General features: G+C 42.0%; 1 protein-coding gene across 1 annotated transcript in view; it reads right to left on the bottom strand.

Annotated features, from left to right (window-relative positions):
* The window catches only part of LOC140346823 (netrin receptor UNC5C-like), a 237,606-nt gene that overhangs the window by 135,065 nt on the left and 84,861 nt on the right, over positions 1-17,680 (bottom strand). The window contains exon 3 of the mRNA XM_072433028.1: positions 11,630-11,733. Within this exon, the coding sequence (XP_072289129.1) occupies positions 11,630-11,733 (104 nt within the window). The remainder of the gene's footprint in view (positions 1-11,629; positions 11,734-17,680) is intronic.

Below are 17,680 nucleotides of genomic sequence, written 5' to 3'. Positions count from 1 at the left end.
ACAAATGTCTCACCAAACGTCTCACCAAACTTCTCAAAAACACATGTCTCAGACAAACGTCTCAAACAAACACAATTTAAATAATCGCAGGTGTTGATTACGTTTTGCAGTGGGCGTCCCGGGTCGTTCTGGTTCATTCGGAGGTTCTAGTACGCTCTCATAAGCATTCAGGGAGTGTCTATGTCCACGTTTCTCCTCGTAACCAACGGCTGCGAGCGAAACACAAACGTAAAACAGTCGTATATTTTTGGGTTAAACCTCAGTCCGGTCGCATTGTCCTCTTGTCCCGTCCTTAAACCGGGTCATTCCAAGTGTGATGAAGACGCAGAGCCCACCAGAATATCGACGTCGATGGAGAGAGCGAGAATTGGCGCGGAGAACAGACAGCTCGCCAATGGCCCGTCGCTGGCTCGCCGATGGCTCGCCGATGGCCCGTCAATGGCTCGTCGATGGCTCGTCGATGGCTCGTCGATGGCTCGTCAATGGCTCGCCGATGGCCCGTCAATGGCTCGTCGATGGCTCGTCGATGGCTCGCCGATAGCTCGTCGTTGGCTCGCCAATGGCCCGCCGATGGCCCGTCGATGGCCCGTCCGGAGCGCTCAATCGAGTTTAAGCGGTTTACTTGGACGACTCCGCTCACTGCACAGAGCTGTGTCAGTGAAAACTGCTCTGAACGTCGGAAAAACATGTGCGAAAGTGGAGGACAGGCCTTTTACAAGTCTTTCCTTCATTTAATGACACGACAGAACAAATACGACACAGAGACGACACTTATTGATTATGTTTCTTACATGGAGTACAGTATTTTCCGGAGTCTAAGTCGCACCAGAGTCACAGTCAATTCATGAAATAGATTATTTCACATTGAGTTGGATTATATAAGTATAAGTATCCAGAAAGCATTAGAGAGTATCAGAATTACAAAACACAAGCATTCGTCCCGACACTGCCATCTTCTAAATCCTCTGAAACCTTTGAAACCTCTGAAATCTCTGAAACCTTTGAAACCTCTGAAACCTCTGAAACCTTTGACACCTCTGAAACCTCTGAAACCTTTGAAACCTCTGAAACCTCTTGAAACCTCTGAAACCTCTGTAACCTTTGAAACCTCTGAAACCTCTGAAACTTTTGAAACCTCTGAAACCTTTGAAACCTTTGAAACCTCTGAAACCTTTGAAACCTCTGAAACCTCTGAAACTTTTGAAACCTCTGAAACCTTTGAAACCTTTGAAACCTCTGAAACCTTTGAAACCTCTGAAACCTCTGAAACCTCTGAAACCTCTGAAACCTCTGAAACCTTTGAAACCTCTGAAACCTCTGAAACCTTTGAAACCTCTGAAACCTCTGAAATCTTTGAAACCTCTGAAACCTTTGAAACCTCTTGAAACTTCTGAAACCTCTGAAATCTCTGAAACCTCGAGAAACTTCTGAAACCTTTGAAACCTTTGAAACCTCTGAAACCTTTGAAACCTCTGAAACCTATAGAAACCTCCGAAACCTCCTAAACCTCCTAAACCTCCGAAACCTCCGAAACCTCCGAAACCTCTGAAACCTCTGAAACCTCTGAAACCTCTGAAACCTCTGAAACCTCTGAAACCTTTGAAACCTCTGAAATCTCTGAAACCGTTGAAACCGTTGAAACCTCTGAAACCTCCGAAACCTCTAGAAACCTCTGAAACCTCTAGAAAACCTCTGAAACTTCTAGAAACCTCTGAAACCTCTAGAAACCTCTGAAACCTTTGAAACCTCTGAAACCTTTGAAACCTCTGAAATCTTTGAAACCTCTGAAACTTCTGAAACCTATAGAAACCTCCGAAACCTCCTAAACCTCCTAAACCTCCGAAACCTCCGAAACCTCTGAAACCTCTGAAACCTCTGAAACCTCCGAAACCTCTGAAACCTCCGAAACCTCTGACTACCGTAATGAAATAAGTGCTAGCTAGCTTAGTTTAATGCCACACGTGTCTGGTTGTTCCGGACGGACGCTTCCCTGAGATCGTCATCGCAGCGCTCCCGTTTAGAAGCCGCTCTTTTACTCCATCAAGTGTCTGACGCCGTGAACTCGAAAGGGATAATGCTCTGGGCTTATTAGAATCGCAGACATAAATCCGCTCTCTGGCTCCGCATTGTGCCGGCGTAATGACGCTCTAAGCCCGAACGCTCCGTCTGCATCGCCGAGGCTGAACTGTTGAACTCGCCCGCTCGATCCGAGGGCTTTTCCGACGGCTTTTAGCGGCTTCGCGTCGGACTCGGGAAGCGATCGAGACGCCCCCGTGCGCTTCCAACTGTGTCTCGGGGGGAAGCGAACGGGAAGAACTCGTACGCCAAACACGACTCAGAGAGAGCGGCGAGGATAAAGTGAGATAAGATGAGATAAGATGGAAGAAACGCGGCTGAACGGTCATCCAACGCAACCTATTGTTAGTGTTTTGATTATTTCTGAGTGGATGTTTTCAGTGCTGATGGATGGAATTTGAACTATCCAACAATGACCTTTGACATTGATGACCTAGCAGAGTTTATGTCCACATTATGTCATTTACACAGGAAAATAACAAACAAATAAAGCATGGAAAGTAAATTGAGAACCACTGCCCTAAGCCATTGTATAGCAAATACTTTACAATATTTGGCGCTCCGAGTACGACCAGATCTAAACCTGGACTAAACAAGACCTAAATTAGGGCTAATCCAAGTCAATAAGTAGGCTGAACCAATCTCAATATTTTTGTCTGCTAAGATTAGCTTTAATTTAGCAATGAGCAATGAGTTAGAAGAAGCTAGATTTGACAACACGACTGATTTGTTTTTATGAGATTCAAAGCAAAGACATTAAAACGCTGAGATTTTCTGACCTTTGGCCCAGCGATGGCCAAACAGAATTACGTCTTTCATCATGATTTCACTGAGTTTTTAAAACGTCGTTTGACATCTAGCATAAACAGTGTCTTCATATGTAAACAAAATAAATAGATTAAAGGTGCCGTACCTTATTTTTACATGACAAACAGAAGTAGTTCAGTTTAAACTTTTGGCAGTCGAGCATATGTATTATCACTTGCAGATCTAATTGCAATCGTAACACTTTATTAGATTGCTTTCCAGACAGAGCTAACGTAATGCCAGAAAAACTGTGCATGGAACGTAAAGACACACGGGAAGAGTCAGGTTTAGGTCAGGTCCCGAGAGTACGTGTTCGGACGGTCGTTGGGCCTAATCTAAACTCTATTTATCGATTTAACTTGCTCCAAGCGCTCACTGACCTTTCAGCACATTGCATGAATCTTTGGGATTGTGCAAAGCTTCAGAACTGCTTCCAGAACAGTTTTCGTCACAAACTGTTCTTTTTACGATATGATCTGAAAACATGTAATACTTTGAGTTAAAGGAGAATCCTGGGGGCGGGTCTCCAGAGTTTGGGTTCAGGTGATTGACAGCTCGACTCGTCAGGAGCGGTCTAATATTAGCGTTTGCGGTTTTGGTTGACAACAGTTGTAAAGTTGTCAGGCTGTCGGGAAGGCGTCGGTCATGTGATCCTGCTGTCATGAAGCCCAGCGGGAGGCAGGGTGTTGCCCCCAACCCTAACATACCACTAACATGCCAAGGCAAACGCACACGCACACGCTCACCGCACACGCTCCACGCACACGCTACAGGCGACCGCAGACTCAACACGTGTGGGTTGTATCAAGGCTGGAAGCGTTTAGTCGATTATATCTTAACTTAACTTAACTTATTGTATCTTAACTGATCAATTTAAAGTGCTTTACACAACTTCTGTCGTCACTGTGAAGCTAACAACAACTAGCATGTGAGCAATAAAATGTTCTATAATCAGAAGCAGAAGCATTGTTGGGGATATTTTGTGCGACCTGAATTGCCGTTACTGTGGCGTGTTGTGCACCTCCGGCCCAGAGGCCTCGGCCTCCGAAAAATCTGGCCCTCTGGAAAATTAAGTTGAATAGTTCAATTAAATGTTGATCAGTTAAAATACAATTAGTCAAGTAAGACATATAATCGACTAAACGCTTCCAGCCCTGATACAACCCAGACGTGTTGAGTCTGCGGTCGCCTGTAGCGTGTGCGTGGAGTGTGTGCGGTGAGCGTGTGCGTGTGCGTTTGCCTTGGCATGTTAGTGGTATGTTAGGGTTGGGGGCAACACCCTGCCTCCCGCTGGGCTTCATGACAGCAGGATCACATGACCGACGCCCTCCCGACAGCCTGACAACTGTTGTCAACCAAAACCGCAAACGCTAATATTAGACCGCTCCTGACGAGTCGAGCTGTCAATCACCTGAACCCAAACTCTGGAGACAAGTCTGCAGGATTCTCCTTTAACTCAAAGTATGACATGTTTTCAGATCATATCGTAAAAAGAACAGTTTGTGACGAAAACTGTTCTGGAAGCAGTTCTGAAGCTTTGCACAATCCCAAAGATTCATGCAATGTGCTGAAAGGTCAGTGAGCGCTTGGAGCAAGTTAAATCGATAAATAGAGTTTAGATTAGGCCCAACGACCGTCCGAACACGTACTCTCGGGACCTGACCTAAACCTGACTCTACTCTTCCCGTGTGTTTTTCTGGCTTCACGTTAGGACTGTCTGGAAAGCAATCTAATAAAGTGTTATGATTGCGATTAGATCTGCAATTCGTGTTTTAAAAAGTAAGACAAGTAGATTCGGAATGCACTTCGTAAACACGTCCAGGAGCGTTAACGTTTGAGCGACGACAAAGATAAACTCAAACAAGCATACATTTCAGAGCATTATGGGAGTCTAAACTACAGAGACACAAGATCCTTCTGTGAAAGATAAGATATTTCGTTCTTTGCAGAGGACATTCTGTTTTCTAAGTAACTGTGATTTGATGATTGCGCCAAACCAAATTACCATTTTGATTCTTTCATTCATTCATTTTCTCCTTTTGAGGTAACCGCCTTCTTCTCTTCCTTATCATACACTTCCATTCACATGCCCTTTGCCCTCACGCTGTCGCATATTTTCCCACCGTACTTTGGAGTTAAACATGTTGTTTTGGGAGGAAAAGAAGACCACATCCAACAAGGTCGGGCTCGGGCCAAGAATTAAACGCTATTTTCTACTTTCACAGTTTAAATATCAGTACTCTAGCTTCGCCTGCCCTTCATCAGAGAAACCACATGGAACCGGTCCATTTTCCTAGACAAGCGAGCTGCTAGTTAATGTAGTTTAACATATTTATGTGATTTAAATCATTGGATCATCAATATGTTTGATTTTGCTCAAAATTACACTTAGACAAACAAATAAACAAATGCATGTACTCAAAGGCGCAACAAATCAACCATGAAATCGGTTTTACAAAGCAATACCAGGCTTACATTTCAGACATTGGACAGTCAAAGAGCAGAGCAAACCTGGGAGAAGAAAAAGGCTAGGATAAAAAATAAAGTGAATTGAGAAGTGCAGGAGATAAGAGGTGGTGTCGAGGTGCGGAGCTAAAGCCTCCAAATCAGCTTCAGCCGTGACCGGTGCGTCTGTCCAGAGATCCCATTAAGCCCAGGAGAAGGTGAACCGAGTCTAGACCAGGGACCAGGGGCCATAGACCATTGAGCTAAGAGGATAGAAGCTTATTTATTTAAGTGATCCACTGAAAGGCAGAGGATCGGCAGTCCCAAAAGAATGGCTCAGTTTAGTTTAGGCTTGGAAAATGTAATCGTGTTAAATGTTTGGTTCTGGTTCATTAATGGTCAAAATCCATATAGATACCAATCCATAAAGGAGAGAGAGTGTGAGATGTTATGAGATTACTTTCAAAGGCATCCAAAGTCTGGCTTAAAACTGAGTCAGCTGGAACGTGGTGGTTGAAAGAACAGGTGACAGCATGTGAAGAAAAAAATGTTTTTATACTAGGTCTTCCTGAAGATGTGAGACAGGCTTCTACTCTGACAATGTTCAAATCTAAGCTAAAAACAGTTTTGTTTAGCTGCGCATATGACTGAAAGGATTTTTTCTTTGCAATCTTCTCTTTTGTTTGTGATTTTATTAGTTTAGAAAATCAGTTGGATTGATAATTTTTAATTTAGTTAATTTTATTGTATTTCTGTTTCTGTAATTTCTTTGTGATTTGAATGCATTTTTCCTGCTGTGAAGCACTTTGAATTGCCTTGTGTATGAAATGTGCTCTACAAATAAACTTGCCTTGCCTTGGGTCGTGTTGGGTCTTAACACGACACTTTTACTCGGGGGCCATACAACATGCGTCTAAATGTATATATTTTTACTGGCTAACGGCCACCAAAAATCTGTGTGAGTGAAAAATGAGTCTAATGAGGAAGTGAATCTAGACGCGGCTGAACGCAAACACGTGCACGTGAAGTAATTTTTGTTCTTTGTACATTTTGTTGGTTTGGCTTTCATTCAGGAGCTCTCTAAAGCCCAAGAAGTACGGTAGATCCAGTGAATATGACAGAAATGATTGTCTTCTGTGTTTGTGAAGTCGCACCAGCCAAAAAATCCATAATAGAGAAGAAAAAAAAACATATATCAGTTGCACTGGAGTATGAAATGTGGTTGCAAGTGTGAAAATAACTAATAATATCACATATAAGTCGCTCCGAAGTATAAGTATAAGTATAAAAGTATAAATATAAGTCGCACCCTGGCCAAAACTATGAAAAAAGGTGCGATTTATAGTCCAGAAAATACGGTAGAGTAATTTTTCCCTGATGTGGGAAGCACTTTGAATTGCCTTGTGTACGAATTGTGCTCTACAAATAAACATGCCTTGCTCTTCTCTGAACCCTTTCACATTTACTCTTGTCTTTAGATGGATAAGGATCCCAGATGGTAGCGCCGCATTCAAGGGTGTCGCGTTCTGCCGAGTTACAGACGGTGGTCTTAGTATCTTTGGAAATGCTTCAGATTCCTTCTGTTGCTGTTTTTTTGGCTTTCTGTGACAACTACGTTAACTTATTTCTCCCTCTGCAAATCAATACCACTGTGCACGCTCGAGTACTCGCTGTGGTCTGACTCCGACAATACTTGATCTCGTCGTTACTGAGCGATGAGAGCGGGTTATTCATGAGTTTCAGTTGCCATTTTGACCATGTCGTTCTCTGCAGTAGCATTTGGCCCTAACCCTAACCTTAAATCACAAAATAGTGTTGTACCTTACTGAAAATGAAAAGGGGCGATACTTCTAGAAGACAGAAGTTTGGGGTTTTGATCCTTGTCTACTGCGGGAGAGTCGCTGACACCGCCGCAAACACGAAAAACTTTCCACAACTAACTATTGCAATCCAAGCTGGCCCGTCCACAAGTCGTCTCTGTACTTACAAGCTTTCGAGAGCACTGACTTTGTGGCTCCTCCTAAAATATTGCACCTGGACAGTATAAAATGAGATTAACGTTAAGTCTTCACGTTGGTTTATTCGCACAGCCACAGGATTTCTTGGAGTCCACTGGTCGCTCTTGATGACAGGGTCTCAGGGGATTTTATAGAAGAAGAATTCTTTCTTTTGACATGTGTTGGTACCGGTTTCAGCGCGGCAAGCAAAACGTCGTCCCCACGAATAGTACGATCTCATTGTGTGTGGCCAAGGTCCAAGCATATCAGCAAACACTAAAGTAATGACGCTACTGCATTTCAATTTCACTTGGCAGAGTAGCTTTGCACAAACATGACTTACTTCTTCCGTACTCGCTAATAAGAAGAGGCTAAAATAACTCAAGTACTCTTCCTTCCTTCCTTCCTCTCTGTCTTTCCCTCTCCTGAGACCGGCGTACTTAGATGCAATTGAAAACCACTATCAAACCCCGAGGAACTTGATTCATTGACTCCTTATCTGGCAACCCCGGCTAGCACACTTCCCCGGTGAGCCACAAAATTAAATTACGTGTATTTATCCATTCAGGGGGGAGCGCGGGCAGAGCGGAGCGGCTAGGTAAACCGTGGATCTGAATTGTAAATGTGATATTTTGGAGGCGGTTAAGCCCTTGAGGGAGCGCGACTGACATGTGCGCCGTGGTCCCAACGAGGCTGTTTACCACGTGCTAGCTTTGATGGGGGGGAATAAAACGGCGATGCGCTAACAATGTTCCGGAGGCAGAAGAGAAGATGTAGTACCAGACAATGGAGCGGTGATCGTTGAAAGAGAGAGAGAGAACGAGAGAGAGGGGGGGGGGTTGGTGACCTTAGAATGCCTTTTGGTTCAGATTTTGTAAAGAGACTTGAAATCGCGCCAGAACATCTCCAGAAAGAAGTTTGAGAATGAAGCGTGGTTCCCTGGTTCAATTCCCAGATTGAGTGCAGTTTACATGTCATCCCTCTGCCTCTTGACCAATTAACGCTCAAGTTTTCCATGCTAATCTAACAGTAAATACATCTTCTTTTAGAGCCCACTGATGAATTCAGTTCAGGCTATAAAGCAGGCTCCACTGCACGGTTTTGGTCAAATGCAATGAACGAAGAACATGTCAAAGATCAAACTTAAAACCATGTCGACCAAAGACAAGAAGGAACTTTTAACAAACATGTCTGATATTTAAGAATCGTGTTCGCAGAGTGAGCCCTCCTGTCAATGCGTCTAAAATCAATCTCTTTCAAACATCTGACCAACAGTAAACACAAACATGTGACCAACAATGCAAAACCATAACAATTAGTGTTAAAGCCTCAGCTAGCCGGTACAGCTACAATGACTTTACCCAAACTGCACCAGAGCCAAACATCAAAGTCGTCCGGATACGTTTAATACCACTCTGTCGGGAGGTGACATAGGTGATTGATCTTTTGAGTAAAAATTGTAATTGTAAACATAAAAACTAAACAGAATACCGTATTTCCCGGACTATCGGTCGGGCCGGAGGATAAGTTGCACAAGCCAAAAAAAAAAGCACAATAGAGAAGAAAAAAACATATACGTTTGGGGGAAATTTATTTGAAAAAATACAAGACCAAGAGCAGACATTTCATCTTGAAATACAATTTATTATATGAGAGAACATGGTGAATAGGTGTACGTATGCTAACGCTAACACCTTCAGCTACATGACGTATGCTAACGCTAACACCTTCAGCTACATGAGGCACAGACAGAACTGTGGTAAGTGTCTGGTATGTTAACGTAACATATGAACAGTTATTCAGATAACTATAGCATAAAGAACATGCTAACAAGTTTAGCAAAGCATCAGTTTTACCCCAAATCACTAAATCCATTGAATTCTTCTTCCTCTGTGTCACTTCTAAACAACTCCACAAACTCCAGAGGAAGAGGAAGAGCAGATTCTTCTTCTGCGTCGCTTAGAGCCTAGAGCGCCCTCTTGTGGTTGTCAGTGTGAAAATAACAAATAATATCACATATAAGTTGCTCTGGAGTATAAGTCACACCCCGGCCAAAACTATGAAAAAAGCGACTTATATTCCGGAAAATACAGTAACACTAAATAAATATAACTAAGTAGATATCAACAGTTTGACTGTTAGCTTGAGCCAGAAAGATACTAACAGAAAAACAAACCCTCATTTTTTCGGCAGCGTAACAGAACATTTGATAAAACACAGAAAGTCTTCCCGACCAAATCAGTGGATACTTTAAGGTTTGTTTTTCTCCCATTTGAAAAAAAAAAAAAACTTCTGTAGTGAAGTTACAATTCCTCGGACCAAACTGAACGCTAACTCTACTCGTTCAAAGATGGAAGTTTTTGAGTTGAAATTGCCTTTTTGAAACAGTTTGGAGAAAATGTGATAAAAAGCAAAGAGCCCAAGAGTCTTTTCAAATCCAAGGCGCTTTTTTCAACTTCCATTAAGTCTGGGAACATTTGAAGTGACGTTTTTGAACAGACTCAACAAACTGTTTTTTTTTTTTTTGCTTTTAATATTTGAAAGAACAGTTTCATAAGCTCTTCACAGCCAAACGATATCGTGGACATAAATGTGACATCACCGGCTCATTGACGCAAACAGCAGAAAAGGCAGCAAATGCATTTAAACCAAAGCCTGGAGCAAAACCTGGACTAGACCATGACTAAACCAAGACTAGAACCAAACCAGGACCAGGACCAAACCAAGTCTACAACCGGACTAAACCAGGATCAGTCCAGGACAAGTGACATCTCTCTCATCTGAACCTGATCAATTAAAGACACATCAGAAAAAGGAAAACACAATCACATTAAAGGTGTCTGCTTGTCTCCATGGAGATGCTATTGCTTTCCCTGGAATGTGTCACAGTATGGCATTAAACCTATCCGTCTAGCACGATTAAGAGTGTTTATATTGCTAAGAAAGGGCTTGGAAAACGTGTGTTCTGACCGTGCGCAGGCTCGCCTCTCCGCGGATCTGACCGGCGGCGCCTGCTCGTCTCCGTGGCCATGCTCTAGAACAGTGGTCCTCAAACCTTTTCAGCCGTGAGCCCCGTAGTAACAATCCCACGATCCCAACACGAGACGACGTGAGGAATCGTGCAACAGTAGCATCGTGTCTAACGTTTGATTTTAGTTTCATGACATGGGCCTATATACTGTAAATTAAAGCTGTACTGTGTAGTTTTTTTTCTGGTGGGGGGTCCGTAATTAGCTTCCGCTTTCATTACCCTCAAATTAAGCTTATTTGTCCTTCATTTCTTAGATTTCAGGCATTGTATTACCCAAAACAAAGAGATTTAGTGCAATTACCTGTTTGTCTCAATTAAGTTTTATTCCTTTCTGTGGAACATCAACCTTATAATGTACATCGTGCCCCTTTAATTTGTGAGGCCAACACATAGACATCTACATCGAGCATATTCCCCCTAATCATCTGGGGACCCAATTAAACCCTGTCCCCCAGGTCCAGAACCACTCTAAAGCACTCAAAGCCAGTGGTTCAGAACAAATTTAGCCTTTTGAGAACCACGTGATCCAAACCTGGTCTAGAACACGACTATTCTATGTCTGAACTAACACTAGATCTAAAATAAGAGAACACCACTGCAAAACAGGCTTAAAAAAGAACCAAAAGCAGGACAAATATGTGGATTAAATTCTGGACTAATGGACTCTAAAGTATTTTAAGCTGCTTGTTTTAACTTAACCGTCTGCATGGAGTCAGATCTGTGGAGAGGCAACCCCACTCGCAGTAAGAAAACATGATGCATATTTTCAGGCAATATACAAGTAAAAGTAATCAAATCTCCATGGAAACAAGCAGATAGCGCCGTGCAATCTCTCCACCAGAAAGGTTACATTGTGCATTATGCTGTTTTTTATTTTCAGTCCAAGACAATTAAAGTAATGGACATTTGTGTCGAAAATTCACCTCTAGAAGAAAACCTTATTGCCACTGTTTTTACGCAAATATTTAAAAAAAAAAACAAGTTTGGTCAGGGGTGCACGGTGGCAAAGGCGGTCAGCGCTCTTGCCTCCCAAGAGGCATCCATGTTGGATGTTCTCCCCGTGTTATCGTGGGTTCTCTCCGGGTTCTCCGGCTCCTCCCACCGTCCAAAGACATGCATGTGTTAGGCAAAATTGGTGACTCTAAATTGGCCCTAGTGAGTTAATGTGAGAGTGAATGGCTGTCTGTAATGTCTATGTCATACGCAGCTATCCATTCACCACACGGCTCGGAGCGCAGGCACATTACACGCCGTGAGGCCACAGAGCACGTACCTCGGCCGCTGGGATCCCTTCAGGAGGCCGACACTGGAGCAAAACCTCTTGTTCTAAAGCCACTTCTTTCCCCAGAGGCTCCTGTTCGAAGGCCTTCTTCAGATCTGCAGAGAGAGAGAGAGAATAAAGTCAAATGACATCCTGCGACACGGTGCTGAGGCTGTGTGTGAAGCCACAAGGTACGGTAGATCAACTGATGCGACACTGTTGTTTGAATAAAGATGATATGTCTGTTAAAAAAAAGGGGAGGGGTGAAAATGGAGAGAAAAATGTAGTAAATCTAAAGAAATTATTGTTAAGGCAACTACACCATCGCTTCCACAGGCGATTATGGACTGTTGGAGCTCTTGGTTTCAGGTTGTTTACTCTGCTTAACCAATCGGTAAAGCTGGTGTCAAGAGTAAGTCCAATAAATCATCAAACTTGGGGAAAAAGCGTACATTTCACGTAAAAAAACAACAACATTTGCACAGTGTCATTAATTGTGATGTTTCTCAATCGTAACACTCAAATTTGACATCATGACGTCTCGATTTGTAATGTTTCATCTTTGTACATTTTTATAGTATATATAAAATGTCTCTCTACCTCAACGTGACATTTAACTGTTATAAACCTGAGAAAACCGTACAGTGCAGAGAAACCTCCAGGTTAACTAACTTGAGCATATTATTTTATGTGTTTGGGGATTGTGGCAGGTATGAGATTTTCTTTATAAAAAATAAATGTCATGAAACTTTATTTGACTCTATTTAAAGGTGTTGTACCAGATTTGTGCTGTTTTGAAATGTATACATGTTTTAATATAATAAAGTAATCTGTTTTCCCCAGTACATGCTGGACAATAAGGCTCACTTTTTTTCATAGTTTTGGCCGGGGTGCGACTTATACTTATATTAATACTTATACTTATACTCCGGAGCAACTTATGTGTGATATTATTTGTTATTTTCACACTGCATTTCACACTCCAGGGCAACTTATATATGTTTTTTCCTTCTCTATTTTGCATTTTTGGCTGGTGCGACTTATAGTCCGGAAAATAGGGTGTATTTATATTATATAAAAGTATTTAGTCAGGTACAAATGAGACCACAGCGCTTTCTCTATATCCTATTTTTATTGCACGAGAAGCAGGAAATATGCGCCGTTATCATGCTAATGTTTGTTAGCTTTAACCGTTAGCTTTACTCGCTCTGGCTTCACAGAGTTATGAAAAGCACTTAAAAACTCATAGCGGTGAATATTTAGGATGCTCAGAATGTATTGGGCAAGAGAACGATACATCGATACAACTGTTTTTCCTTTTTCAAAACGGTAACAATCAGGTACAGTGCCTTTAACTTGAACAAAAATGGTGAACTAAGACTATAACTGACAGATCATTTTAACCTTTTTGGGCATTTTTTGTAATTACCAAATATTGTCAAGTTAGAGACTAGCAAGTTTACTTGACTCAAATTTGGCAAATGACTTAAATAGGGGAGAGACGGCCTGTCACCAAGTCTGTGCCAAAGCCAGTCCGGTACCGCAGCAGTTATTTGCAGACAACACTTGTCACATTACCCTCAAAATATGCATTGTGAAAACTGAGAGGATGTTTACTCTTTGGTTTTGCATAATTGCTCCGTTTTATTATTCATACCCTCTTACCGCCATCATATAGGTCGCCGTTTTACAGTTTTGATAATGATGCTTTATTATGTTCCTGGCTTTGCTAACAGAACCGTTTCCCCCTCACTCTGACGGGGCCGAGCAGACGCCGTCGCGAGCAGTTAGCCAGCTGTTGCTAAGTACGGCGGAAATGTGCGACAGTAACAGACCAATTAACCTGTGCACAGCAGCAGTATAATCTACAAACACCTCATAGATTCACTCTGACACTTCCTGCACCAATTTAAAGCGTGGCTGCTCTGTCTTCAACAGCATTTAGCGCTGTGGCCAAAATCTTACAAATAACTAATAGGACTTTTGTTTCGAGTTGAAGGGTATTTATATATGAAAGTATGTGTAATGGAATAGGAAATCTATCTTTTTTTAAGCACATATGGCCCTGTTTTTTCTTAAAGATGCCCAAACTTTCTAGTGCAGGGTCCATCACCTGCTTACATCGAGTTATTGCTTTGCCTAGAATGTTCCACAGTAAGGCATTAAAGTTATCAATCTATGAAGACAGGCAGGAGGTGTCACCAGGCAAAAAATACATATACATTTAAAAAAAAAAAAAAAGTATATACATCACTTTCATCAATTTAATTTATTTTTGTAGATGCCAAAAATCACAATAGAAAAATGTGTAAATGCAAGATATAGAAGTTAAATGTACAACAATAACACAGAAAAAACAATGGCGGACACTCACCATATATTACCATACACCATATAACTATATTCAAGTTTTTGATCCAATAAATGAGCCTGTTTTCAGTATGATCCAGTTCACTCAAATATTATAGATATGTTGTAGATATATCCCAAATCCACACATTAAATGACTCATGAAAACATATCATGATGAAAACGTGTATACCTCTGAATTTAAGATTTTTTTCCTTTTCACCTGCAGCTTGCCTTTCAACTAATGTATATTTTGTTCGGGCATTTGAGAGTAACCAAAATAGAGGGCAGTTGGGCGGACATTAATTACACTAAATGCTTAACATTTAGCGTTTTACAAATCCTAATAAGTACTGTCATTGCATACATTTTATGGAGCAACAGTTTGGCGTTGTCGGCAGGATCTGCAAATTGTAGCCAAACTTTTCATTCATCCAGTGGCTATCATATGGGCTACAAAGCGGATACCACACTGGTCTGTTCACACACTCTTGAGTTTATTTTTCACATAACAGCTGCATGAAACACTGCTTTGTCGGCCTCCTCTCCATCATTCCGCAATTTTTCTTTTCAGCGTCAGGACAAAGTTGCCAGATTCTGAGGATCTCAAGCAAAGCCAAAGACAATAACAGATCCGGGCTAATGGTGCGCGTGCTGTGATGGATGACAGCCTTACAAAGCGCTATGGAACGCGCTGCCGTTTTTTTTTTTCACAGAGCCTGCCAGATCCGCGCTACTGCCTGCTTTTAAAAGGGGAAGGGAAAGTTAACGGCGGCTGACCTAAAGGCGATTACTTTAAATGAAAGAGACAATCCAATAGAAAATAAATGGAAAAAGGGTGAGGAATGAATCTAAAACCAATTTGTGAATAAAATAACATGTCTAAGCTAAACTCAGGCAAATTTGCAATGATATTTGGTTTAAAACAGGAATTATCCACATGGAGCGAGGGTTTTTTTGGGGGGGAAACCAGGTCATGTGTAGTTTTAAATGGATGGCATTGTCTTTGTCGTACACTTTTCACCAAGAAATCTGGCATACAGTATCTATTACAACATTTTCAAGTGTTGAGTGGAGGCACACGTTAAAAAAACGGTTCCATGTTTACAGAAAACGTTAAAGAAACTATCGCTGTTTTGTCTCCGTGTGATATGGCCTTAAATAAATGTTATAGATATGTCTGAAAAACTGCAATTGCAATTACTTAAGCACGTGTGAAAGGTAAGGTACAATTGGTCCGATCACAACAGTCAATAATTGTATGTTTACCCTAATTAAACATATTTCACCAATGTATGATGATCCACACACACACGCACGCACGCACGCACGCACGCACGCACACACACACACACACACACACACACACACACACAACTTAACCCTAAATCCTAACTAAAAGTGGGCGATGTACATTAAACAATTATAATAATGTTGTTGTTTTGATATGTTTGCACGTTTAATTTTATGGTCTTTTTATCCGGCCCGTTTACAGGCAAAAATTAGCATATTTCTGATGTATTCTGAAAATATCCCCTGCATATTGTTATTAAGACATTCATTTTTGTCAATATGTCCCGCCCCTAACACTAACACCTGACCTGTTTTATCATGTTCATGGGTAAAGCCGATCTTCATAAATTGAATTTTTCCTACACAATAACGGTAAACTTTGAACCGTCAACCTGCGGATTGGCGAACAAACCCAAATTCGCAGATATCATAACATGATTTTTATCTTAACTAGGACATTTTTCCCTGAACGCTTCCTTCCTTCAAGAATTCAAAAAATCATAACACTACACAAATCTCAATCATGTCAAGCGTCTGCCACTCTTTCCGTGTAGTTCCGTGTCGACTTGAACACTCCCTCGGCCCCTGAACAGCCCCTGAACGGCGTCGCCTTCGTCTGTCTGTCTCCATCAGGCAGAAGATTAGCTCCATGTGACTGTGTGTTTTCATCCCCAGAGCACTTTGCCTTAATCTGCTCTAATTTCATTCTCAATCTTTATGGAAATGCACTGCTGCTGCCTGTACCCCCTCACCACCCGCGATAATTACCACCACCAAATAAGCCTGGCATCAGACGCGCTCTTGGCATATTATCCCATTCTGCTGTTGTTTTAACGCATTTACTCTGATTTGCCCAGAATTAAAGATGTCAGTTTCTTCTCTTTCTGCATCACAGGCCGTACGGTGACGTGGTTAAGAACTGTAGCTTCATGGAAGTCCTTGTTCTGTCTGAGTAAGGCTGAAGTCCCAAGATTCGAAGACAGACAAGTCCAAAGTTGATGGCCAAAAAGTCCAAGTCAAGTCCTATGTTAATGCCCAAAAAGTCCTAGTCAAGTCCTAAGTTAAAGACGGACAAGGCCAAGTCAAGTCCAAAGTTAATGCCCAAAAGGTCAAAGTCAAGTCCAAAGTCAAAGACAGACAAGTCTAAGTCAAGTCCCAATTCAAAGGCAGACAAGGCCCAGTCAAGTCCAAAGTTAATGCCGAAAAAGACCAAGTCAAGTCCTAAGTCAAAGACAGACAAGACCAAGTCAAGTCCAAAGTTAATGCCCAAAAGGTCTAAGTCAAGTCCAAAGTCAATGCCCAAAAGTCTAAGTCAAGTCCAAAGTCAATGTCCAAAAAGTCTAAGTCAAGTCCTAAGTCAAAGACAGACAAGACCAAGTCAAGTCCAAAGTTAATGCCGAAAAGTCTAAGTCAAGTCCAAAGTCAATGCCCAAAAAGTCTAAGTCAAGTCCTAAGTTAATGCCCAAAAAGTCCAAGTCAAGTCCTAAGTCAAAGACAGACAAGGCCAAGTCAAGTCCAAAGTCAATGCCCAAAAAGTCTTAAGTCAAGTCCTAAGTCAATGCCCAAAAAGTCTAAGTCAAGTCCTAAGTTAATGCCCAAAAAGTCCAAGTCAAGTCCTAAGTCAAAGACAGACAAGGCCAAGTCAAGTCCAAAGTCAATGCCCAAAAAGTCTAAGTCAAGTCCTAAGTCAATGCCCAAAAAGTCTTAGTCAAGACCCAATGGAATAACATCTCCATGGAGACCGGTAGGTTGCAGATTCCCACCAGTCATGTACAGCTCAATTAAGAAAATTAAAATAAAGTTCATACAAGCCAAATACGATGAATATCTGTGGAGAATCTTTCTTTAGAATCGTTTTTGCTTCAGTGTTTTTCATTGGTTTTCGCTGCTGTCATCAGCTGCTTTTGGCCGAGTAGATTGGGTCGATAGGATTGAGGCTAAAGCTGTGGGTGATTAAGGCCATAATGAGGCGTGAGGCTTGTCGTCTCCGAGGGACTGACAGTGTGAAGACTTCAGCACAAACGCTACATCGTCACAAACGCTACATCGCCACAATACGCTACATCGCCACAATACGCTACATCGCCACAATACGCTACATCGCCACAAACGCTACATCGCCACAAACGCTACATCGCCACAATACGCTAAATCGCCACAAACGCTACATCGCCACAAACGCTACATTGCCACACACGCTACATCCTCACAAACGCTACATCGCCACACACGCTACATCGCCACACACGCTACATCCTCACAAACGCTACATCGCCACACACGCTACATCGCCACACACGCTACATCCTCACAAACGCTACATCGCCACACACGCTACATCGCCACACACGCTACATCCTCACAAACGCTACATCGCCACAAACGCTACATCGCCACAAACGCTACATCGCCACAAACGCT

The sequence above is a fragment of the Eucyclogobius newberryi genome, unplaced genomic scaffold (assembly GCF_026437365.1).
Source record: "Eucyclogobius newberryi isolate DKJ021-1_F unplaced genomic scaffold, fEucNew1.0.hap1 SCAF_6, whole genome shotgun sequence".
In the NCBI taxonomy this organism is placed as follows: domain Eukaryota; kingdom Metazoa; phylum Chordata; class Actinopteri; order Gobiiformes; family Gobiidae; genus Eucyclogobius; species Eucyclogobius newberryi.
This window is presented reverse-complemented; position numbering and strand designations above follow the sequence as displayed.